The sequence below is a fragment of the Thamnophis sirtalis genome, unplaced genomic scaffold (assembly GCF_051295495.1).
Source record: "Thamnophis sirtalis isolate CommonGarterSnake01/CBP01778 unplaced genomic scaffold, rThaSir2_p1.2 scaffold_4, whole genome shotgun sequence".
Classification (NCBI taxonomy): Eukaryota; Metazoa; Chordata; class Lepidosauria; order Squamata; family Natricidae; genus Thamnophis; species Thamnophis sirtalis.
Window position 1 is genome coordinate 76,769,168 of NW_028261384.1, and position 26,911 is coordinate 76,796,078.

The 26,911-nt window shown below is 36.7% G+C and overlaps 1 protein-coding gene across 1 annotated transcript in view; it reads left to right on the forward strand.

Annotated features, from left to right (window-relative positions):
• CNTNAP2 (contactin associated protein 2) overlaps positions 1-26,911 on the forward strand; it is an 885,336-nt gene that overhangs the window by 33,863 nt on the left and 824,562 nt on the right. The window contains exon 2 of the mRNA XM_087714410.1: positions 389-508. Coding sequence (XP_087570536.1) covers positions 389-508 — 120 coding nt within the window. The remainder of the gene's footprint in view (positions 1-388; positions 509-26,911) is intronic.

Here is a 26,911-nt window from a genome sequence, read left to right on the forward strand (position 1 = left end):
CAGTCTTAATTACAAGTGGAATTACTGACCTGGCTAATGATGAAACAAAGTCTAAGACTTCACTCTCAAATAGCCCACAAATGTAGATTGAACAGTTTTTAAATGTTCTAATTAATTTGTATTTGAGTCATACCATTTTTGGAATGTAATCCAATTTTACTGCCATCAGCAGGTATTTCATTATTACTCGGGCAATGTGAAATATATTCATTATGTGGATTTTTAAATTTTATTTATTTATTTATTATTTTGCTTTTGTTATTTGAGATGTTGCAGGAACTTAGATATTTAAGTATCATGTTCTCAATATACCACTTTGTTTTCAAAAGTGATAATGCAATAAAGCTATGCAGAAATCTATAAAATGTCATGCTTTTTTGTTTTTCAGAAAAATGTGAAGAACCTCTGGTCTCCAACTTAGCATCCTCCTTCTTCAGCAGTTCATCATCTCTGTCATCTACATCAAATAGCTATTCGCCTGGGTTTGCCAAACTAAACAAAAGAGGAGGTAGGACTTTTGCTTTTAAAACTTTGAATTATTGTGTATTATTATATACTGTTTATTTATTTAGTTACCGTACAAACACACACACACACACACACCACATACAAACACATACTTTTTAAACAAAAGGAAATTACAACATTTGCACAATTAATGTAATGTCGTTCTGCAAAAAAATTAACAAACAAAAACTATATATGCAAACCCACAAAATCTCATAACTGATAAGCATAGCAATTTAAAAAAGAAAAATAAAACTGAAAATTAGTATTATAACAAGACCCTCCTCAAAAGCATTGATCATTTTTTGTGGGGAAAATGGTTAATTTTATTTGAAAAAGGAAAAAAAAATAATGGACATTTTACATAAGTAGTCAGTTTCTGGATAGATCTTCAATGGAGTACTTCAATACTTCAATAAAATTGACCAATTAGGAACAGACAAGGGTAAGCAAATGAATTGCCTTTCATATCATGTTTTCCTCTTGTAGCTTGAGCCTGGAGATGGTCTACTCAGTGCTTCCCAAATATGCCAAACTGGCTTCCCTCCGACATGCTGCCTAAATTTTGTCCATTAAGGAAACCAAGTGATCTACTGTTGGGATGGGGTTTTTTTGGGAGGGGGAGTCCACCAACTAGTGCTTTGGCAGCAGTAAAAACATATGATAAGACTCCACCTTCTCGGGAACTTCTGGTCTGGCGTCACGCTGGGAACGGGCTGCTGACAGACTCTCTGTTCGGTTCGCCCGGTCTTTCCACGAGCGTGGCCGTAATAGGCAAGGTCCCTTCGTGGTGCGAGGACCTTTGGAGAGGGGAAACTTCTGTGCAGTGGAGGGTGAAAGGCGATCTCCCCCCACGAAGCAAGAGGCTCCCTCAGAGTTCATGCAAAAGAGGTCGGCTGATTAATGGCCGACCAGAAGACGTGACTGCCAGCCACTAATAAGGAAGGGAGAGACAGCAGCAGGGAACATAGCGGATCGAATGACGGTAATCACAAGATCTGACTTAAAAGCCTAAATCTAAAAGATAAACAACTTAACTGCAATAAATACAGATACGTGTGTGGGCGCATTTATCTGCAGCGGCTATTAAATACAAACAGAAAACTTTTGTGAAAGCTGATTGACGTAGTGGTTAGAAGAAGACCGAGGCTTTGGACTATTTAAATTTGAGGATTAACAGAGGACGAGACGGAGGAGAGAAAGGCAGTCAGCTGGATTTGCCTGCCTGGGAAAAAGGAAAGAAGCTTAATCACAAGGGTTTGAAGTACGTGGTGTCATATTACAGCCAGAGACAGCAGAAGGAAAACACTACACTGACAACAGGAAGAGATTGATGGGTGAGTTCTAAATACTTTCTGGCCTCTCCTGCACCCTGTCATATCACGCTGAAACGTTTCTCTTCCTGACTCTCCCAGATACTATAGAATTAACTGAGCCTATATTTCACAGCCCTGCTCCAGCTTAATTACCCTGTATGTACCCCGGGCTCTGTATAACTACTCAAACAGCATTCAGAAGGTACTAGACTTACACCTTAAAGGGGAAGAGCTGAATCAAAGCAAATGGCAACAAAAACAGTAACTTTAATTAAAGGGAGTAAAAAGCAAACTCCCCTATCTACCCCGGTGAGGGAAAAGTCCCCTGAGGGCAGGCAAACGGGAGATAAGGCAGCCCCAACCCTACAAGACCAGGTAGTAGTAACAATGGACTCCCTACAAGAGACAATATTGAAGATGGGTGAAAGTGTCACCAAAGGCCTGGAGGGAGTAAAGAATGAAATGCATGAAGTAAGAAACAATATGGGAAAAATTGAGGAACGTATAGGAGTAATACAAGCAGCGCTGCTGAAAAATGAGCAGGAAATTCAAAATGTTAAGGGGAGAACGGAAATAGCGGAAAAAAGGATAGACAAAGTAGAGGACAATCTGGAATCTATAAACTCAAGCCTGGAGGAGGCCATCCTCCAGCTAGAATTAGAGCGATCAGCATATTATTTAAGACTACAAAACGTGGAGGAAGCAAAAGATGAAAACCTCCGGGAGCTGATTGGAGAAATCCTGGGATTAGTCCTCGGCAGGCCGAAAAAAGAGGTTATTAATGATCTAGACGAAGCCTATAGAGTCAATACAGGCTTCGCGAGACGCCACCGGCTTCCGAGGGAGATCCATGTGAGGGTGTTGAGAAGACAGCTGAGAGAGGACATTCTAAGTACAATAAGAGGGGACTCTCTAACATACAAAGGTAAAGAAATTCTCATCTTAAAACAGACTCCACGGAGAGTCAGAGAGAAGAGAAGGAAATACAACTTCCTCTCCACACGTTTAAACAGAGACAGAATCCAGTTCAGATGGCTCCTTCCAGAAGGAATGTTGATAACATGGAGGGAAAAGAAATACCGGATAGATACCTTGGCGAAACCTCAAGAATTCCAGGAACTTTTACTAGCAGACGATGAGAGATTTAATAAAGAAGGACTTTTAAGACAGGAGGACACTATAATTGAAACTCAACCAGAGGGGCGGGGGCCAGGAGAGGCCAGAGAACGAGAGAGATATGGCAGAGAAGATTCGAGAGCAAGGTCACCCATCGAGACTCGATCCAAAGGCGCCCTCAAAACGAATAACGTGTAAGGGAATTGAAGAGTGGGAAACGAATGTACTATCAGCAAATGTAAATGGTCTTAACATAACTTCCAAAAGAAAACGTGTACTGTTGGATCTAGTGAAACAAAAGTTAGATGTAATCTGTCTTCAGGAAACCCACATTAAAGAAAAATACAATAACCTGTTGGTCTGTCCAAAACTAGGTAAAACATTCTGCTCGTCAGCACAAACCAGAAAAAGAGGAATTGTGATGTATATAAAAGAATGGTTGAACCCCAAATTAATACATGCAGACAAAGACGGTAGGGTATTAATGGTGGAGATAATTAATGGTGGGAAAAATTTTTTACTAGTTGGAATCTATGCCCCAAATCAAAAACAAGAGAGATTTTATATTAATCTATATAAGAGGATAAATGAAATAGAGTGGCAAAATATATGTATTCTAGGGGATTTCAACCCTATAGCAGACGGTAAGATGGACTATAAGGGTTCTCACAAGAAAAGCACAAGAAGGAAACTACCGTCTGCCTATGTAAATATGGTGAAGGATTTAGATCTTTATGATGTCTGGCGAGCAATGAATGACAAGATGCAACAGTACACGTTTTACTCCCATCCACATAATTCATGGTCCCGTATCGACATGGTTTGGTCAAACTCGGAGCTACTCATGGATACTGTAAATATTGAAATAATAACCAACAAGTGGGCCGATCATCACCCAGTCTTATGGCAATGGAAAGGGAAGAAGGCAAGGATAAAAGCTAGGTGGACATTAAACCAGAACATACTACAAGAGAAACAATTTGTACAACAAATAGAAAAGGAATTGGGCTACTTCTTTAAAGAAAACGGTAAAGAGCAGACCTCAATACAAAATGTTTGGGATACGATGAAGGCAGTTGTGAGGGGAATATCCATAGCCTATATAATAAGAAGAAACAAAATGCACAGGAAAAAACTTAATACACTGAACAAAGAATTAAGAGAGACGGAACTGCTGACCCAGAAAGAGCCAGAAAATAGTAGACACAGGGAAAAAGGAGAGTTAATTAAACACCAAATAAATTTGATCTCTCAAGAGGAAATAGCACAAAACATTAAGAGAATGAAGCAGAATTACTTTGAACATGCAAATAAAACTGGGAGATGGTTGGCCCACAAAATAAGAAAGGAGAAGGTCAAAAGAATTATTAAACAACTGTATGACGAGGAGGGGAATTTGAAACAAGAAATAGGAGAAAAGAAAAAGATAGTACAGAACTATTATAGGAAACTATATAAACAAGACGAAATTAATGAACAAGACATCAGAAAATACCTTATAAAGCAGAAGCTTCCAGTCTTGTCGGAGGAGATGAGAGAGATGCTCGATAAAGAAATCACACAAGAAGAACTGAAAAAGGCCATTCAAAAACAAAAAAACAATAAAACACCTGGGCCGGATGGGCTTCCGTCGGAAATATATAAAAAACTTCAAAATACCATAGAAGACAAATTATTAGAACTATGTAATGAGGCACTACAAAATGGTAGGGTCCCAAAATCATGGGGGGAAGCTTACATCACCCTAATACCAAAGGAAGAGGCGGACAGTAGCAAGGTCCAAAATTATAGACCCATATTCCTGTTAAATGCAGATTACAAAATCTTTGTATCAATATTGGCGGAAAGACTAAAAATAATATTAAATCAAAGTATCCATTCGGATCAAAACGGCTTTCTCCCAAAAAGACATATTAGAAACAATACAAGAATAATAATTGATACCCTGGAATTCTATCAAACAAGATCCGAGAAACAACTTGCATTAATCTTTGTCGACGCTCAGAAAGCCTTTGATAACCTAGATTGGAACTTTCTAACCACTCAACTAAAAATGATGAAATTTGGCGACAAATTTATTAAGATTATAGAATCTATATATTCACGGCAATCTGCAAATATTATAGTCAATGGGGAACTAACGGAGAGGATACAAATTGGAAAGGGTGTTAGACAAGGGTGCCCGCTCTCCCCACTACTATTTATTATGTCACTAGAGGTCCTTTTAAATCGGATAAGATCAAATCAGGAAATTAGGGGCTTGACCATAAAAAAAGAACAATATAAAGTACAGGCCTTTGCGGATGACATGGTCTTTATCGTGGAAGACCCCTTACTTTCAGGACCGAATTTGATGAAGGACATTGAGAACTTTGGGTGTGTGGCCGGTTTAAAAATAAACAAGGAAAAAACAAAAATGATTATAAAAAATTTCCCCAAAAACCAGATTGGAGAACTAGAGGAAATAATGGAATTAAAGGTAACCAAAAAAATTAAGTATTTAGGGATCTGGCTGTCTGCGAAATGCTCTTCCATAAAAGAAGACAACTATGATAAGTTGTTACAGAATACCCAAAAGGACTTAAAAACCTGGTCAAAACTACAACTATCACTGATGGGAAGAGTCGCAGTAATTAAAATGAATGTTCTGCCAAAAATCCTCTACCTATTTCAAACGGCACCGGTTAAGCTAGGGGAAAAATTTTATAATGATTTGGACAAAATGATTCGAAACTTTATATGGAATGGTAAAAAGCCCAGAATAAAATATACGCACCTGCAGGATAAAAGAACTCAAGGGGGAATGGGATTACCGGAATGGAAAACATATCATCAAGCAGCAACAACTATGTGGATAAAAGAATGGGTAATGTTAGCTAATAAAAGAATCTTAACAATAGAGGGCCACAACCTGCAATACGGGTGGCACAACTACTTATGGTGCGAGGGAAATAAAATCCACAATTATTTTAGTAGTCACCATTTAAGGGGGGTATTGATTAAGGACTGGCTCGAAATTAGAAGGAGATACTACACGCAACTACCTAAATGGATATCTCCGATGGAAGCCCTGATATACCCGAATTTGATAAACTTGGATAAAATTGTTACCTACCAACAGTTGCTAGACGACCAAAACAAACTAAACCCCAGGGAAAATTTGGCTGATAAGGGAATAAACATCGATTGGTGGCCATATCTTCAAATTCAAAACAAACACAAATTCGATCTAGCACAACCTGGCTTCCAGAACAAGAACCAGGAATTAGATAAAATTTTAATTGGACCAGATGAGAAATTAATTTCAAAAATATACAACTGCTTACTGATTCGAAAAACGGAAGCAGAAAGAGTAAAAGAAGTCATGGTAACCTGGGCCCAAAACATTGGCCACACAATAGACCTAGACGACTGGGAAAGAGTCTGGGAATGGAACCTAAAATTGACAAAGTCGACGGCCTATAAAGAAAATATATATAAAATGTTCTACCGCTGGCATCTTCCACCGACAAGACTGGCGAAAATGTCTTCAAAAGTTACGGCCATATGCTGGAAATGTAAAACAGTGCTGGGCACGTACTACCATATGTGGTGGACGTGTCCGGTAGCCAAAGCATATTGGAAGCAAATACTAGGATGGCTGAATGGAATCCTGTCAATTAAACTATGCATTAAGCCGGAAACTTTCTTATTAGGGATAATAGATCAAAAAATTTGCAAATCTGACCAATACCTCCTAGTCCATATTCTGACAGCGTCAAGGATTGTTTACGCACAGTGCTGGAAGAGTGAAAATGCCCCCACCAACACTATGGTGATGAATAAAATTTTAGAACTAGCAGAAATGAACAGACTGACGATGCGAATTAATGACAAAGAAGACACAGACTTTTATACAGTCTGGGAGAAGCTATACAAATGGCTTGATGAGTCAGTGAAGACCTAGACATAAAAAGAGATAGCTGACTAACCTAATAAGATTAAACCAATAACTCAAATGAACAATATACAACAACTGAGAGATAAACGAAAGGAGAAATGTATCAGGGGCGAGAACCCACCGTCGAGCAATTTTGTTACGCTACAATGTTGGGAAAACTTTAAAAGCTGATAGGAAATCCGCTATAACTACCTGCATGAAATTAGCGATCAAACTTCATTTTAGATGAGGCGAGAGGACTTATAATCCTTGCCTCTTCAAGCAAGGAAAGGGAAAGAGAACCAGGTTGTCCTCAGCAGAGGAAAATATGCAAATGTAACAAAGGTTAGAAGGGAGGGAGGGAGGACAGTAGGGAAGTCAGGATGGAGAGGAGAAAGGAGAGGAATAGGAAAGACAGAAGAAGGGGGGAAGGATAAAGAGGAGGAAGAGAAAGAAGAGAAGGGAAAGAAGGTGGGAAGAAAGAAGGAGAGAAGAAAGAGAAGAAACTGGGGAAGGAAGGAGGGAGGGAAGAGAAGAGGGTAGTAAAGAGGGAAAGAGGGAGGGAAAGAAAGAGAGAAGGAGAGTAGAAAGGAAGGAAGGAGGGAGGAAAGGAGGGAGATTAAGAGAAAAGGAAGGAGGAGGGAAAGAGGCAGGGAAGGAGGAAAGCTATGTGAGAAGGAGGGGGGACCGAGGGAGGGAAAGGAGGGGGAAGGAAAGGAGGAAAGGAGAAAAGAAAGGAGGGAAGGCAGGGGAGAAGGAAGTAAGGGGGGAGGGAAGAAAAGAGGGAGGGAAAGATACCTAACCTTTGATGTTTATAATGATTTGATAGTATGGGAATATCTCGAAATGTAGTTGTATTGTTTTTTACAAGTTATGGATGTTGTATTTTCTTTTTACCAATAAAATCTTTAAAAAAAAAAAAAAGACTCCACCTTCTCAATAGTACTGTCTAATTAATTTTTCTAAGCTACACAGCTTTCACAATGCTATAGAAACACTTGCAATGGAAACAGATAAAGCCAGTCAACCATGACCTGTGTCACAACATTTCTAACCTGCCCTCTTTAAGTTGCTGAAAACAGTCAACATCGCACCTAAGACATGTTGGTAAGTGCATGGGAGAGTATATATACACATTAAACTACTCAGAACCCCCTTAGTGAATTCTAATGATCTTTTTAGGCTGGACAGATTTGTTAGACATATAAGAGAGGTCTGAAGTTCAATCAGAATCAGACTAATGGAGCTGGAAGAGGCCTTGGAGGTCTAGGTTCCAGTCTAACTTCCTGCTCAAGCAGGATACCCTATACCATTTTGGTCAAGTGGTTGTTCAATCTCATTTTAAAAGAATAGAATGAATGAACTGGAAGGAACCTTGGAGGTCTTCTAATCCAGCCCCCTGCTCAAGCAGGGGAGAATCTGTACTATTTCAGATAAGTAAGTGTCTAGACTCCTCCTAAAAACATCCAGTGATGGAGCGATCATGATTTCTGGAGGCAAGCTGTTCCACTGGTTAATTGTCCTCACTGTTAGGAAGTTTCTCCTTAATTCCAGCTTGTTTCTCTCTCTGATTTGCTTCCAACCATTGTTTCTTCTCCTCTGATGCATTGGAGAATAATTTGACTTCCTCTTCTTTGTGGCAACCCCTCAACTACTGGAACACTGCTGTCATGTCATCCCTAATTCTTCTTTTCTTTAGACTAGCCAAATCCAAATCTTGTAGCCGTTCTTCATATGTTTTAGTCTCCAGGATTTTTATCATCTTAGTTGCTCTTCTTTGAACTTTTTCCAAAGTCTCAACACTTTTTTTTGTAGTATGATAACCATAATTGGTTGCAGTATTGCAGGTGTGATTACTACTTCATGTGACTTTAATTCCATGCCTCTGTTTATACAACTTAATACAATTCAAGTATTGCTGCTGCTGCATACTACTGGCTCATATTCAAGTTTATCCACTAAGGAACAAGTTTCAACTCAAGTAACTTATCCTGTTGTCTTTGTGCTATTCTAGAAGTTCAGTGATTATTTAAATTCTTCTACTTCTACAGTCAGAAAGCTTTGTTCTTTCTGAGGCAAAGGAAAGGGTGCCTGCTTTTCAAGAAAAAACAATTGAATAATTATGCTGGCTTCCTCTATATTCAAGTAATCCTGGTTTCTTTTGTATTTTTGATGTTGACATTAGCCTCTGCTCTGTTATTTCTGGGTCTGTATGTAGTTCTTTCCAAACTTTGTGCATTCATTTCAAATATTCTCTTCTCGTTGGTCTATTATAACAGATTCAGTCCTGAATCCTGTATCCCATTTTCCACCAAATGTTCATGTACTTCAATACCTATCATAGTGCTTGTTCACCTGGGCGATGACCGAACTGATAGAGGCTTCTATAATTTATGTATCACCATTTTTTTTCTTTTTCTTTTGGAAGAGACACTCTGTGTGACTCCTCTGATGAGACCTGTCCAGTATGGTTGGACCTCTGGCATAGCTGTCATCTTCCTCAAAGCACACAAACTCCACAGCTATGTCAGGGTACTGTCTTGCTGAAGGACAGTGTGTTTGTGTAGTTTCCTTTCTATTCAGCTGGAAACAACTTTTTTCAACTAGATGTTGTTGGATTACAACAGCTACTACATTAGTTATGAATTTCAAAGTTGTTGGTAAATATCTAATCACTGTATCACCATGGCAGTCAGTGAGCTGAAGAGTTTTGGAATCTCTGTTCCAGAGTTACCAAAGGAAGCATTGTAGCCGGTAGGATAGATAAGGCTTTATCTTATAAGGAGTGGTAAAGAGTAGCTTAAAAAGAAAAAAAAAGCTATTTCCTTAGCATTAGAGCAGTTTTAGCACTTCATTGTGCTGGAGGGAAGAGAAATAATGGGATTAAAATTAAGATGTTTTTCTTTCTAAACAGAAGAGCACAGCTATTATCCATATTTCAGCCTTCACAATTAGATGTTGATTATTTTCAAGCAATTTTGAGTTACTCAGCACGATGGGGCATATTATTAATAATCATTTTCTTTTTCAAATAATCTAGTATTTGTGTTACCAGGAAAGGACTGACAAAGTCTCATAATTATGGGAGGAAATATGATGAAAAACTATTTCAAGCTTCATAGTGATTTTTTGTGTGTATTCTTATAGAGGCCTCTCATATATGATTCAAATTAAAAAGCTACATGTATATATGTGCATTACTGATAAATGGTTAAATTCCATGATATGTACAAATTATGGAAACTTAACAGATTTACAGTATCATTGTATCTAAATTATTCATAAATTGTTCTTTGTCTCATAAATATTTAAAGAAACATGAAACAATGCAAAATATTGAAGCCCTTTGCCCAAATGATATCCAAATTGTGCTGCGTATGATTTATTTATTTATTTTAGGATTTTGATCTGATTTGAATTTATCAATATGCTTGAATTGGCTAATCTATTTAATTAAATTATGAAATTGATTTAAGTTGTTAATCAGTTTGATACAAGTTGTCAGATTGATCCAATCTATAAAATCAACTAAGTCATTGAAAAATGAATTCAGTTGGAATTTTGAACCAACACCCTTTAAACCAAATGTCCAAATTAAATACCTATCTATACCATTTATTGTTTTTGACTACTAAGTGATCCTCAGACTTTAGTGTTGGAAAGAATTTGTGATTGTTTCTTTTAGTCTGACCACTTCAAATTTCTTCTGATTATTAATTGATAATATGTAGATGTCTGCAGTGTAATAACATACAAATTCTTAGAAATTTCCTCAGACAATTCATAAAATATTTCTTCAAATATTCTGTTGGATGTTGAACACAAAGAAATTATAAAATCATTTCACAAACAACTTAATAGCTTTGTGATATGGTCTACTAGATTTATTTTTGCTCCCTTCAAGATGCATTTGATGTTTTATGGTGGGTATTTATAACATTTAAATTCACATGAACAGTGTAGTATGGTCATTATATATTTTATTAGTAGTCAAGAGTTATTTACTTTTAGAAAAATTGGAAAAATATTTTAAATAGGAAAAAAATTGTATTTTTGTAGGCCTGTTTTGAACTTAAAATGGCTTCAGTAAATATCTTCTTGGAATGAAAAGTATTCCAGATTTTGCTAGCAACTGTAGCATATTTGAAATTCATTGAGGAGCCAATGTCCCTATGGTACGAACGTATGGTCTTGATGTTCTGAGACTGCAGCCGATACTTTTGCCATTGGGGGGTCCAATTGGATCTAAACCGTCCCGAAGAGACAGGAAGACCACGTCTTGCTAATATCAGGGACAATGCAAGTCTCTGATTGATATAAGAGAAGGACTTCAAGCTGGCAACAAAAGGCAGCCTAGGCTGATGAAGTGGGGACAGCTAAGGAACGGAAGGAAACGGAAAGAGAAAGTGTGATTATTTGGTGAATCCTTTCTGTTTTGAAAAAAAAGAACTTATTTTTTATGCTAAATTAAATCCTTAAGCATAAGAAGTAAGCAACGGATTTGATCTTTATTGGATTGTTTTGGTCAGTATACTTTTCTTTTTGTAACTACACTTTGTGGATTGAAATGCTCCTCGCAATTTTTTTCTCTCTCTCCCCTTTTCTTAAAGTGAACGGACTGGTTTTTCTTCTTCATCTCTTTCCTGCTTTATTTTTCAACTTAAGGATCAAAATCTCCCTCTCTACTCTAACAAAAATCATCTATTATTTGCTATTACACTCCATTTAAGAACTTTGTCCCTCTTAAATCTGAGATAAGAGAGTGAAGGAAAATAATTGAATTCTGCTACTTGGAGGCTAGAAGCTAGAGAGGTTTTTTTTTGAAACTACACATTTGTTCCTGCTTCTCCTTTGATTTCACTGTCTTTGTACTTCAAAGCTCCATAACTAAAAGTGATAAGAGCCAAGGGCACAAAGTGTTTACCACAGTTGTCCTTTGAGAGCCTTATCTACTTTCAGAAGAGGAAACCTTAATTTTGCAAAAGATTTGGGATGCAATTCAAAAGTTATTGGAGGTAACTGGGAGAATTGACAAGAAGATAGAGTTTATATCAGAAAAAAATGAGGGAGATGGAGCTCCAAAAACTGAAGAGAAAAATGAACACAAACATAAGAAAACTAATGATTTGATTTCTGAAGTGAAAATGGTTGAAAGCGAAAAAATGGGAGAATGGAGAGGGGAATTCGATGGTCTGGAGCTCTACCCCATTTTTCAAGGCACAAAAGAAGAAAAAAGAGAAAAAATGATGGTTTTGAAGAGAAAAACTTTATCAGAAGCAGGATTGATAATCAAAGATAAATCAATTAAAGTAGCAAAAGGGTGCCAAGATTGCCTGAGAGATCCAACAGATAACAAGGTGCAGAGAGATGTCCATAAAAACTTTACCAAGGAAATAAACAGAAGATTGACTCCACAAATGGCACAAGAAATAAGACTACATGCCTTCTGGAAGGACACAGGTTGATATATGAAAATTGAAAATAAAAAAATAGCTAAGTTTGATGATTAGTAAGTAGGAATTTAGTAATTTTTAGATTGCTTGCTTAAATAAATAGTTGATAATGGTTACAAGGTATATTTCTATGTTGGCTGGAGGTGAGGAAGCTGGATATAAGTAAATGATACAGATACAGATACAGATACAGATACAGATACAGACACAGACACAGACACAGACACAGACACAGACACAGACACAGACACATACATACACACACACACACACACACACACACACACACACACACACACACACACACACACACATATATATATATATATATATATATATATATATATATATATATATATATGGTTTTTTTGTTTTTTGTTTTGTGCGGATAAATAAATAAAGGGTGACTAGTATAGATCTATTTCAAGCTATTTAGCTCTCATTCATATATATATATATATATATATATATATATATATATATATATATATATATATATATATATATATATATATATATATATATATATATATATATATATATATATATATATATATATATATATATATATATATATATATATATATATACTGTATGTACTACCATAACAAAAGGAACCTGGACACAATTTGTAAACAGTGACTTGGAAAAAAGGGCTTAGAAACTTTGCCAACTAATTTTTGTTTAGAATATATTATAAAGGTTTAAGGCTATTAGATGACTTTGTAATAATTAATGAAATGCCATTAGGTGGTTGTGTTTTTAACTATGGATTATTCTAGGCAAAAGGACACTAAAACAATTTCAGTCAAATGAGAACTATGATATGTTGAAAGTAAGACTCATTAAGAACTTTAACATTTGATATGTATGTAAGTAATGACTGTGGAAGAGATGCACGAAAGCTAATTGTAACCAATTGGCACACCTTCTACAAGATGTAATGTAAGATGATTATTGTGTGTGTTGTTTGTTTAATAAAAATAAAAAAAATTGCAAAAAAGAGAGAAATTCATCAAATTTTATCTTATCAATCACTTTTCCAATACATTCTGGTCATAGACAGTAGTAAAGGACTTTTGGAAGTCTCCATTAAATTGGGAGATGCAAGTTTTTCAATCTAAGAGCTGCATTTGCCAAGTTCTATGATCTGAAAAGCTGAAAGGTCAGAAACAAACAATATCATAACTATATTGAATGTAATTTAATTCTGAGAGAGCTACTCAAGGTTTTCAAATTTCATAGCCTTGAGAATCAGAATGTATATCCATGGTTTAAATAAATGTTTGGTACAGGCCATTTCTCCATTTTCCTGAAGACACTTCAAACGGAACTAATTTTAATGCTTTCTGTTTGCATAGTTGTGTTGCATGCTATACAGAGTAATGCAATCATCTATTTTATTGTACATAATAAATATGAATTACCTCTATTTCTTTAAGTGACTTCAATTAAAATTTAGGAACAATTTTCTTAGAATAATTTCAGGTCATCTTTAACAGTGATGTAGCCATTTACTAGAGCAAGTACTTTGTCTAATATTTTAAATAGTACTGTCTGAATGTATGTTCAATTGCATTAGGCAAAAAAGAAAAAGAAAGAAAAACAACTGGATGTATTTTGGTTAAATAAAATATTTTTATGTTAGATTTATATCCCATACAAAATACTAAGGATTAGTGTCTTAGAAATTCTGAGAAGAGTTTAGATTAAAATGGATGGAAGATATACAAGAGAGCTTCATTTTTGACAGAAGACCTCCTAATAAATTGTGTTGTGTCTCTATTTTTCAAGTATTACCATCTGTCACACTGACTTTTCACATTCTGCTTGAGGTCAACAAGCAGAGATACTTTTAGAGTACTACTTAAGATTCCTTTTATATGTATAATAGACTGAGCAAGGGTGTCTAAAATTATAGAAAGAAGCATTCATGGCAAGAAATAAAATAACAGTGATAGGCAGGGATTAGAGAAGCCTTTTTGTCTAATAAGCTTGGACTGGTTTATAAAGTGGAAGACGAAAAAGGGAAAAAAGGCCTAGAGGGTGAGATCAAATTGCCATTGCATACTTTGGAAAGGAATTTGTTCTGCACAGAGGCAAATATTATATTTCATTAAATTTAGAGGTTCCTAGGTGTCCTTTTTTTACAAATTTAGCATCATAATTGGAGTATTCTTTCTCTCCTGTTCTGCTATTGAATTTTAAATAGCAATGGATGCATTTTTTGACATTCCTCCTGCTCTGAATGACAATAGTCTCTCTAGCCATTCCATCCAAAGAAGTTACATGTCTACAATGATACAGTAAATGCCTAAATACTAACAGAACTATGATTTTATGTGAGACCTTTTAAGAGAAAATATATTTGTCATGTGAAAAATTGGGCATGACAAGATAATTTAACTCATATGTCATTGTTACTGAGGATCATACATTTTTAACAGTTAAAAGATTGAACAAATATACCTTTATTTAAGAATAGGTTCTATTGAACATAATGAGACCGAAAACAATTTTTCTTGTGGAAATTGTAATTACCTCCCTTTCTCTATCCATTTCTTACGAATTTTTTTAAAGGAAAAGGCATGATTTGGTATAAGAAGGAGTCATTATTAAATTTGCTTCAAGTATCCCTCATAGAAGGAAAGATTTTTCACCACCAATTAATATAATATATAATCAAAAAATTCCAATGGTAAAAAAAGAACTATTGAAATGGTTATAGCAAGTCAAGTACAATTTATAATAGCAGTTTATAAAGATAGTTAATGTACATGCTAATACCAATCTTATTAATTCAATTAATTAGGTATAATTAGATTCAATTACAGTGTTGGAAAAGCTGAGGGACCAGGTTATGTTTTGTTACATAAGCAAACAGTTAATGGTAAGTATTAAGTATGAAATAAGTAACTGTACTTTAAAAGATTTAGATTACTGATTAAAATCAAATATCATTTTTATCTCCTGATACATTTGATCGTGATATATCTTTCTATATCTAGCTGCTGCAAGTTCCAAAAATATCATCTAGAAAAGGAAACCATGAGTTAAAAATAAGATCCAAGCTTAATTTAGAATAATTATGATTGTGTGAAAAAATCTAGAGTAAAGATTCGGATTCATTTTTCCCTTGGAATTAGAACCTCTGCACTATCTTAGTTATCAAAATACAAAACTACTCCCCATAACCCATTGCATTCCCTCTAATATCAGATATCAAACAAAGTTTTCATGACTCCCAGAGATTTTATATATACATACCTCTTTTGTAGATGTGGCCTGCTTTGTGGGAGTGGCTTGCCGGCCATGGGATTGGGTGGGAGTGGCTTGCCAGTCATGTGACCAGGTGGCAGTGGCTTGCCAGCCATGTGAGTGGGTGGGCGTAATGATGAATTAGTGAGTTAGAGAAAGTAGGTTAGCTGAAGTCATAAAAATCATTACAGAATTTTTTGAAGATAAAACTTCCAAGAAAGAATATTATCATTATAGACTCCATATTTTTTAAATGATGATAGGACTAAGAAGATATCCCAGAAATCTAAATGGACTTCTAACAAATAAATATTAAAAGATTCTGACAAAAATAACAGACAGTTAAAATACAATAAACTTAAATATGACTTCTGATAGAACCAAAGGCTAACTTTTTCAATGCCAAATATTTGAAGAAATCCTAATTAAATCAAATTTCTGTTAACCAAGGAGAAAGGCAAAACTAAGAGACAACAGATAAGCACACCAGACTGAATTGAAGTCTAGACCTTCTGTAAAAAAAAAAGTATTTTCTTATTCATACATAACATACCTTGCAATGTCGAGACATTTAGAACATCATCAGAATATGCCATCTAACTAACAAAACAATAAAAATAAAACAGTTCAATCTATTAGAACAGCTTTTAGTAGAGCAGGATCAAAGCATCAGTTAAATAATAAAGTATTGTGAATTTTAATAATGAAGGTAGCAATAATAAAACATTCTGATGATACATCATGACATGTAAGTTTGAGATACTAAAGCTTGTAAAAGTAATGGAGAAATTTCTCTTACTGAAATCCCAAGTAAATGGGGACAATATGAATGCCTTCATGTGTCCAATGTTTCATTCCTTTACAGACTTAAAGGAAGTTGCAGTAGGAGAAAGCATTAGTATAAAAGAAGAAGAAAAGACTAGCAATTGAATTGATAGTGCTAGTTTTGTAGCAAGAAACATCTGTAGTAAATATCAAAATACCTAATCATGGGTGGGAATGATAATGGAAAAGTGATAATGGAAAAGTAACAGAAAAGAAAGAGATAGTATCAATAGGTAGTATAATTTTCTAAAGAATTTATCAATAACAAATTTCCTTAGGGAAAGGAGGTAACAATGAAATGTCTCTCACAGATTGCAATATCCTTTAAAAAGCTGTGAAAAAGTAAGAGGAATTTCTGAGAGTAAGCAGAAGATATTATTCTGATACAGAGCACAAAAGAGAAGACAACTGAGAAGGCCTTTCAACTTAGTGGCATTGTTAAGCTGTCTAGTGTTTTCAATGACGTGAATATTTATAAGTCATGTGACCTAATTGGCCAAAATTTGGTAAAAAATATATTGGAAACAATTTGGAACATATTTATCAAGGGAACAAGGTGTTAAACTAAATAATTTTACAGGCCACTGGCACATTATTTGTTTTAATGTTTCCTAAATGGACTCACTTTAAGTTAAAGCATAATAATCATTACTTTTTTCCTGTTATATAAAGACATATAAGTTAAAGATATATGTTTGAGATGTAAAAACTGTTCATGTATGCAACGGAACTTTCTATTTCAAAAATGTTTAAGTACACATTATGTTACCAATCTTACCATCCTTATTTAGTCTAGAGATACAATATATCAGCTGCCCATCTTCACTTTCTTCAAAGCTCACTTACAACTGTCACAATCAGGGGTAGGGGGGCATTTGGGAAAAGAGTGCTGGAAGTATGAAAAAATTGTGTGCGAAATTGAGGAATATGGACACTAAAAGGAACTAGAAGTGCCAAACCGAGCCAACTTCCTCCCTTCAACGACCCCAGATCTGGGAAAGGAATTAATTATTCTGACCCAGTCTTAGCAGAAGCAAGAAACAGACTCCTTATCACAAAAAACTCCTCTTTATTTACCTCTTGTGAATCAATTGCATTCACCCACTGAAAAGTCTAGGGAATAGTCCTTCAAGGAGTTAACTGCAGTACAGACTTTAGCAGTTCCTTGCGATAATTGCAAGGTCATGAGCTACAAATTAAGATTGCAAATTAAGTTCTGGCAAGCAGTCTTTGTGGCACAAAACCTCAACGAGCAAAATCTTCAGAAATATGAACTTTTGTCTCCTGCAACAACCATACTCCTTTCCTTCTATTTATTCCCTAGCCAGGGAAGGGCCATTCAGCATCCATATGTGCTTTGCTTCCTGAGTTGACTCCTTGTCCTCCGTTGCTCACCTCTTCTAACTGCTCTGCACCTATGTGCTTCTGGAACAGGGCCCAGTTTTTCTTCCTCGTCACTTAGACTTGTCTCCAAAAGCAGCTGCCTCTCCGGTGGCTGGGAAATGTCAGACGGCACTGGCTCTATCTCTGCATCCAATGCAGAACATCCATCTGAGCTTCCCCAAACTCCAGCACTGGCCCAGGTTCCTTTCCAACTTTCTATTGTCTGAGTCTGTTACCAGCTCCGCTGGCAGCTGGTGGGCCACAACATTATTAGTGGCACCTGACACACCAGGTTCCCAAAACATTGGATAAGAATTTGATTGGACTACTCTCAAAGTGGATTTTGGAAATTGGAGAGTGTTTTCAGTACATGATTTTTCTTCAGAACTTTCTTCATTACACTGCACTCAACAATACCTTTTCTCTAACATCTATGGAGCCAAGGGAGTAAGCTGTAGCTAGTCTGACACAATATTTGTTTCCTTGGTGTTGGCGGCTGAGAACAAGATTTATGTATTTATTATATTTTATAATATATATATGATAAATATATAGTAAGTGAATATAAATAAATATATTTATTATATAACATTATATATATATATATATATATATATATATATATATATATATATATATATATATATATATATATATATATATATATATATATATATATATATATATAATTTATTATGTTTTATATTTAAAGTAAATAAACATTTATAATATATGTTATATTTTATAATGTCCCAGATTCACCTGAACCATAAGATGGTAAATCAATCAATCAATCAATCAATCAATCAATATTTTTACTCTTATCATAATCAAAAAACTCATACCTGGTGCCCTCACCCACTTCCATGGTAGGAGCCCCAACTAAAGGCCAAGTGCTTCAGCCTAGACCTACCAAGGAGGGGGGGCAGCTGAGGCTACACTGGGTCTCTCCAGCTGAGGTTCATTGGGTGACCCCTTCTTGCTTACTTGCCTCTTGTTGATGATTTTGTCAGGGTCCTCAAAGGCCACCCCAATTTTATTCTGGAATTTTGGGGTTGAAAGCAGAGAGGGAGCACTTAGTTTATAAGCACTGTGCCTTCTGGAAAGCTCTTGTTCCTCCCCCCCCCCCCACACACAACCTCCTTCAGACCCTTCCTAATCACAACAGCAGCCCTGTCAGAGAAAGGGGAAACAATGCCATGATTGTAGCACCAGCCACAGCTGCTGGGGCTACCATCATGGTCAGGAAGGCTCCAAGCAGATAGCTATGGGGTGGGGCAAAGCAGAAGGCTTTCCAGCAGCTGTGGCTGGTGTTACAAATGCAACACTTCCCCCACTTCTCCAGCAGTGCTGCTGTCATCCTCAGGAAGGCTCCAAAGGAGGTAGCTGCATGGGGGGAGGAAGCAGGAGGCTTTTCAGTAGCTGCGGCTGGTGCTACAAATGCAGTGCTCCCCCTCTTCTCCAATGGGGCTGCCGTCATAGTCAGGAAAGCTCCAAAGGCATTACAAGAAATATAGAAAAGATAGAAAGACAAACAAAATATACAATATCATCAAAAGAGTAAAAGAATTGAAATGGAAATGGCTGGTCACATAGCAAGAATAACTGATGACAGGTGGACCAAGGCAGTCATAGAATGGATCTCACTTGATAAAAAGCATCCATGAAAGAAACCTGAAACAAGATGGATCAACAACACCAGCAAGCATTGCAGGTCCAATTGGCAAAAGCTCAGGACCATATTGGTTGGAAACACGTAGGAGAGTCCTTCATAGTAACTACAAACTCTCTCTCTCTCTCTCTCTCTCTCTCTCTCTCTCTCTCTCTCTCTCTCTCTCTCTCTCTCTCTCTCTCTCCCTCTCTCCCTCTCTCCCTCTCTCCCTCTCTCCCTCTCTCCCTCTCTCTCCCTCCCTCTCCCTCCCTCCTTCCCCCCTTTCTCTCTTAAGAGCAGGCATCAGAATTTCATTTTAATGTGGTAATAATGGTTATGTTATGTTATTATTATCTTATATTATATTCTTATGGGCTGTATGGTTATTGTATAGACCAGTGATGGTCGTATGCCAAAAGCAGGGGGAGCACAGCGGGGGTAATGCGTGGGTGTGCCCATGTCCATAATGCTATGGTTGTGATACCCCCTGCATGCATGCACACATCACCCTCTCCCCCCACTTTTGATCAGTGATGGACCCTCCCAAGGCTCCAGAAGCTTTCTAGGAGCCTGGGGCAGGCAAAAACAGCCTCCCCTGCCCCTTTCCGGAGGCCCTCTGGAGGCTTCAGGAGGCTTCCCTGAATGCCATCAAAAAATGGCCATATAGGCAGCCAGAAGTTTGGGAACAGTGACTTCCAATTTGCCTGTAGAGCCATTTTTTGCTCTCTGGAGGCTTCCCTGAAGGCTCCGGAGGGCAAAAATTGATCCTACAGACAAACTGGAAGTTAGTTCCGGGTTGCCTGTAGGGCCATTTTTCACCCTCCGGAGGCTTTGGGGAAGCATCCTGAAGTCTCTGGAGGGGGGAAAACAGCTCTACAGACAAACTGGAGGTCACTTCCAGGTTGCCCATAGGGCAAAAAACAAGGCTGAATTCAGCTGGCTGACAGGGCAATGCCTTGTGTGCCCTAAAAAATGGCTCCAGGTGCCACCTGTGGCACACATGCCATAGGTTCGCCATCACGGGTATACACTATCTTCATAAATGTTGCAATTTAGAATAGGTGCTGTATTTTTAGTTTTTAGTAAGACAACATACATATCTCCACCAACAGATTAGAAGGACTTTGAGAAATTTTAAATATATTTTTATATCTGCACAAATATCTGTGATGTTATTTCTGGGATGTGTTGGAGCCACTCTTCTAGGTTAGGAATCACAGTCTCAAGTGCTTTTCCTACTACCAGGAACATTTGGTCTTCACTTTTCACATCTTCTCTGGGATGTCCTTCAGATCCTGCTATTTTTTCCAACTTCTCATTCTCCTTCATGATGTCATTGTCACTAGACACCACAAAATCTATAATCACTGCTGTTTTCTGATCCTTGTCTACTACCACAATGTCTGATTGACATTGTGGTAGTAGACAAGCCTCTTTGTTGCAAAGGATTGTGGCTGTGTTATTCTCTGTGATCTTTGGTGGACTCTTCATTTTATACTTGCAGAATCTAGCCCACATACTTGGAAAATGTTCCTGTACATAATGCCAGATAGTTAGTTATGCCTTTCAGTATATGCCACTATGGATTGTTTTGTTCTTTTTGTGTAGTTTTCACCTTGGTCCTATGTTTTAGATCCCTGCTTCAATTGATCTGATGCTAGTGCCCGTCCTTGTGCTATTTTGATTAATGCCTCAGTGGTCTTTTCTGTGCCTTTTCTAATTACTACTAGGACTTTTTAATGTCTGGCAATGTCAGCTATCTTTCAGTAATATAACTCATGCAGAAATTAGCCTTGCCATGGTTCTTCCTCCGCTTGATCTTCCTTCCGTGTCTGCTGCTGCTTCAGGCATTCTTTTGCCAGCTCAATTTGGATGTCAACTTACTGATATATTCTTGGATATATCTAGATTTTTTTTGTTTTCCTTTTTTTTAATTAAACATTTTTGAAAAAAAACCACAAACTTTTACAAGTGTTTAGTTCCCACCCCCACCCTCCCCCCAAACCCCCCCAACCTTCCCCCTCTCCCCGACTTCCCAGAACCAATACAGGATATAAATCTTTAACAAAGAGAATCTAAGGTACAATTTAAGAAAAAAACACCAAAAAAGATAGTAAACAACGTATTTTCATTGAACTCTAGCTCCTCCTTGCTGGACTAAGTCTAGATAACTTATAATTCCTGATCTCTAATCATAAACTATCTAGAATTTCTTAGTCCCATATTTGTTTTGAGTATAATCAATCCATCTTTTCCACTCCAGTTTGTATCTCTCATTTGAATGGTCCTTAAGATATGCAGATATTTTAGCCATCTCAGCTAGGTTTGTTACTTCTTCAATTCTTCCAGTATTGCGCCACCAACAATCTAGCTGCAGTATTAAATGCAGTATCAGGTTAGTCTCTACAACTGTGCAATCAGTAATTATGCCTAACAAAAATAACTGAGGAGGTAAACTTTATCCTTTTTTAAAGAACATTTTGCATAATCCACCATATTTTAATCCAAAATGCTTTAACCTTTTTGCAAGTCCACCATATATGAAAATATGTAGCATCCATACACTCAAATCTCCAGCATTTAGGTTGTAAGTTCGGATACATAGAAGCCATTTTTTTAGGATCTAAATGCCATTTATAAAACATCTTATAAAAAATTTCTCTCAAATTTTGGGCATGTGTAAATTTTACATTTCTCACCCATATCTTTTCCCATGTATCCAACATTATTGGTTCTTCAACATTTTGAGCCCATTTAATCACGCAGTCTTTAACTAGTTCTGTTTCTGAGTCAATTTCTATTAGTACGTTATATAATCTCTTTATATGCATTGGACTTTGATCTCTAATTTGCTTAAGTAAATTATCCTCAACTTGCATAAAGCCAATTTTTTGATCTATTTTCCATCTAGCCTGTAACTGCCCATACTGAAACCATGTTTGAATTACCTTTTCCTTTTTTAGTACATCCAAGGGTTTCAGTTGTAGTACACCTCTTTCTGCAGTAAGAAGCTGTCTGTAAATAGTTACATCCTGTTTTTGTACTATATTCATATTTTCTATTGCATGTCTGGGAATAGCCCACATAGGTATCTTATCGTTCAATTTGTATTGATATTTTTTCCAAACCCGCAGTAGAGCATTCCTTAAAATATGACTTTTAAAATTCTTATCCACCTTTTTGTTGTATAGCAAATAAGCATGCCAACCATATACCAAATCATACCCTTCAATATTAAGTATTCTGTCATCTGTTAAGTTAATCCAGTCACTAATTATAGACAGAACTACTGCATCATAATATAGTTTTAAATTGGGTAATTTCAAACTTCCTCTTTCACGCACATCTTGCATTATTTTTAGTTTTACTCTTGGCTTCTTCCCTACCCATACAAATTTATTAATACCCTTCTGCCATTCTAGCAGGTTTGCATCTTTTTTAAGTATTGGTAATGTTTGAAAAAGAAATAAAAATTTAGGTAAAATATTCATTTTCACTGCTGCTATTCTTCCCAGCAAAGATAACTGTAATTTCTCCCATTTTTTCATCTCTGTCTGTATACTATGCCATAGTGGTTCATAATTATACTTATATAACTTCCCGTTTGAGGTTGAGATATAAACTCCTAAATATTTGACCTTTTTAACTATTTCACATCCTGTCATTCCTTTTAGTTCTTCCCTTTGTTTAGTATTCATATTTATAGCTTGTATTTTTGTTTTCCCTAAGTTTATTTTAAATCCTGACACTTGACCATATTGATTAATCATATTCATTAATACCTTACTAGATTCCTGTGGTTGGGTAACTGTTATAACCAAGTCATCCGCAAAAGCACGTACTCTATATTCTTGCTGCCTAATCCTGATTCCCTGTAGGTCCCCTGAACCCCGTATTTTATTCAACAGTAGTTCCAAGGTTATGATAAATAATAGTGGGGATAAGGGACAACCCTGCCTTGTACCTCTCTCAATATTAAATGAATCGGTTAGACTCCCATTAATTATGATTTGAGCTGTTTGTTCCTGATATATTGCTTTACTTGATTTTAGAACGTGCTCTCCTATTTGCATTTTTTGCAATATTTTCAGCAGGAATTGCCAATTCACTCGATCAAAGGCTTTTTCAGCATCTAAAAATATAAGCGCAGCAGGGATTTGGTTATTCTTCCCCAGGTATTCTAATGTATTGAGAATTAATCTTACATTAGTACTCATTTGTCTCCCTTGAATAAAACCTGTTTGATCATTATGAATCAATTGCTGAATAACCAACATTAACCTATTTGCTAGTATTTTAGTGAAAATTTTGTAATCTATATTAAGTAATGATATGGGTCTATAATTTTTTGGTTAAGTAAGATCTTGATCTTCTTTGGGTATCAAAGATATAAAGGCTGTCTTCCAAGATGGGGGTACCTTCCCTTCCACTTGGATCTTATTAAATAATTCCTTAAGCGGTTCTACCATTTCTTATTGCAAATTTTTGTAGTAAGCCGCTGTCAAGCCATCTGTACCCAGTGCTTTCCCTGCTTTTAGCTGTTTAATTACCTGAAGAATTTCCCCCGAGGTTATTGGTTGATTCAGTCTTTCCCTCTGCTCGTCTTTAACTATGAGTATTTTTTCTTTATCCAGGTATCTATCTATATCTAAGCTTTGGATTTTATCATTCGTGTACAATCCTATAAAGAATTCACGAAAAACCCTTTGAATCTCCTCCTGTTGATACACTTCCTTCCCTTTAAAATGTAACTTCAATATATTACGAGACTTCTGTTTTTTCCTGATCAGATATGCTAGCCATCTACCAGATTTGTTTGCATTGCAGAAAGTGTTGTGTTTTGCATATAGCAAATTAGTAGCCACCTGATCTGACATCAGCATGTTAAACTGCTCTTTTAATAATGTGGTTGTTTCTTTGATCTTTTTGTCTCCTGGTTTTAAGATTAGCTCCTGCTCTCTCTTCCTAATTTCATTTTCAAGTTCAGTTCCCTTTCCCCCCTATTTGTGTCTATGTAGTCTATTCATATTTATCAGAACTCCTCTCATATATGCTTTACTTGCATCCCATACCATTTCCATAAATGTACCCTTATTCATGTTAAAAACAAAATATTCTTTTAACAACTTTTTACATTCATTAATGTTTTTCTCATATCTAAATAAGTTTTCATTCAGTCTCCAAGATCTTCTTGCTCAAATCCCAGCCCCCAACTCCATCCAAACCGGATTATGATCTGATAAGGCTCTAGAGCATATCTTCGTCTTCTTTACCCTAGAAAGCAAATCATTGGTTATTAATATGAAGTCAATCCTGGAAAAGGATTGATGTCTATCAGAAAAAAACGTAAAGTCATATTCTTCTGCATTCCTTTCTCGCCAGATATCTCTCAATTCAAAATCCTCTATCATAATGAAGAAGGACTTAGGTAGTTTTGCTCGCGTTTGGGTATTTTGGCGGAGAGCCTTCTTATCTTTCTTGGTATCTATCACGCCATTCCAATCACCCAGTAATATGCAGGATCTATAGTCCCATTGTGTTAACTTAGCGTGAAGCATTTTATAAAATTTATCTTATTGTTGATTGGGAGCATATATACCCAAAAGCAGGGTCTTTTTCCCTTCTAATATCAAATCTATTGCAATATATCTTCCATGGGGGTCTGCTTCAATTAATTCAGCTTTCAAATCCTTTCTTAAATAAATAACTATGCCATTTTTCTTCTCTGTGGCAGAAGATATAAAGTGTTGTCCAAGTCTTGTATTGATCAGGTATTTTTGATCAGTTGATCTAATATGAGTTTCTTGCAAGCAAATTATATCATTCTTGAATTGTTTAAGATAGTGGTTTATTTTCTTCCTTTTCTGTGGGGAGTTTAAGCCATTGACCTTCCAAGTTAGAAACTTAGTTGCCATCTTTAGCTCCCTGGAGCTTTTTAAGAGCCATCTGAACATCTTGGAATTTAATCTTTGGCCTAGCTCCTCCCACTGCTTTTAGAGTGACACCTGTAGGTTCTTGAACGGTGGCTTGTGCGTGTTGCTTTTTTAGTTCCTGTTCCATTCGCCTGGTAACCACACGGGTTTGTCTTTGTTCCTTAGCTTCTTGTACCTCTAAGTGAGGAAGTTGGTCCGCCCTTGTTGATGCTTGAGTGATTTGCTGTCTGTCATGCCCTTCTTGCTCTTTTTCTCTGGATCTAGAAGGGGGGGATGTCCAGCCTTCAATATGTTACTGTAGAAATCTTGGGCCTTCCATACTGAATTGAGACAGTATTTTTGTCCAAGATAAGTGAATGCAATACCGGCTGGCGCGTCCCATCTAAACTGTATCTGGCGATCTTTAAGCTCTTCGACTAAAAAGGCATAGTCTTTCCTAGATCTCAACATTTTAGGTGGTATCTCCTTCAATACAGTCACCTCCTGACCCCCAATTTGAACCTTAGTTTTGTAAGACTCCTGTAATATCATATTCCTCATATATCTAGTAGCAAAATACACCACAATATCTCTTGGTAGTTGCTTTTGTCTTGCAAGCCAGGAGTTAACGTGATAAACTTTTTCGATTTGCCAGTCAAAATTCCCTCCTGGCCTTCCCATCATCAGATCAAAGGCTTCAGAGAGAATCTGCTTCAGGTTTTCTTGCATTTTCTCCATGAGGCCCCTTATCCTTAAGGCAAATTCTATTTGTCTATACTGTAACATTATGATTTCATTTTCTGCATCGCTGACCTTTTGCTGAACCACATCCATCTTCATTACCAAGTTCATATTAGAGTCACTAAGATCTTCTAGCCTTTCTTCAAGTCCGAATGTGTAGCCTGATAGGGAATTCAAAGCCATCAGGAAATCCTCTCTAATCCCTTGATTACGTGTCATAAGCTCATCGGACAGTTGTTTGTTAGCAGCAGATATCTCTTCCTTAATTTTTACTTCCATCGCATCAGCATGATTTTTTAAGGCATCAATTAATTCTTTCTGCAAGATTTCTCTTGTCAGAGGCTCCCCTGCAGAAGTAGGAGGAAGTAATGACTGTAATTTAGTAGAGGGCGCTGGTGAGCTCCCGGCACTTTTAGATGTGGGGGGAGGGGGGAATTTTTGCTTAGAAGCCATCTCAGGTTTAATCTTCTTTAGTCAATGAAAAACTCCAGGCAAACCAATTAGAGTTTAGAGTTTTTAGAGTTTTATTAGTATTTGTAGGCCGCCCTTTTCCCTGAGGGGACTCAGGGCGGCTCACACAAAACCGGGAAGGGGGAATACAGACATTAAGATAGAAACATATAATAAAATAGTAAGCAACATACATTCATCATTCGGGAGGGGTAACTATCCTTATCCCCAGGCCTGACGGGCGAGCCAGTTCTTCAAGGCTATGCGGAAGGCTTGGACGGTGGAGAGGGTACGAATCTCCACGGGGAGCTCGTTCCAAAGGGTCGGGGCTACTGCTGAGAAGGCCCTCCTCCTTGTAGTTGCCAGCCGACACTGGCTGG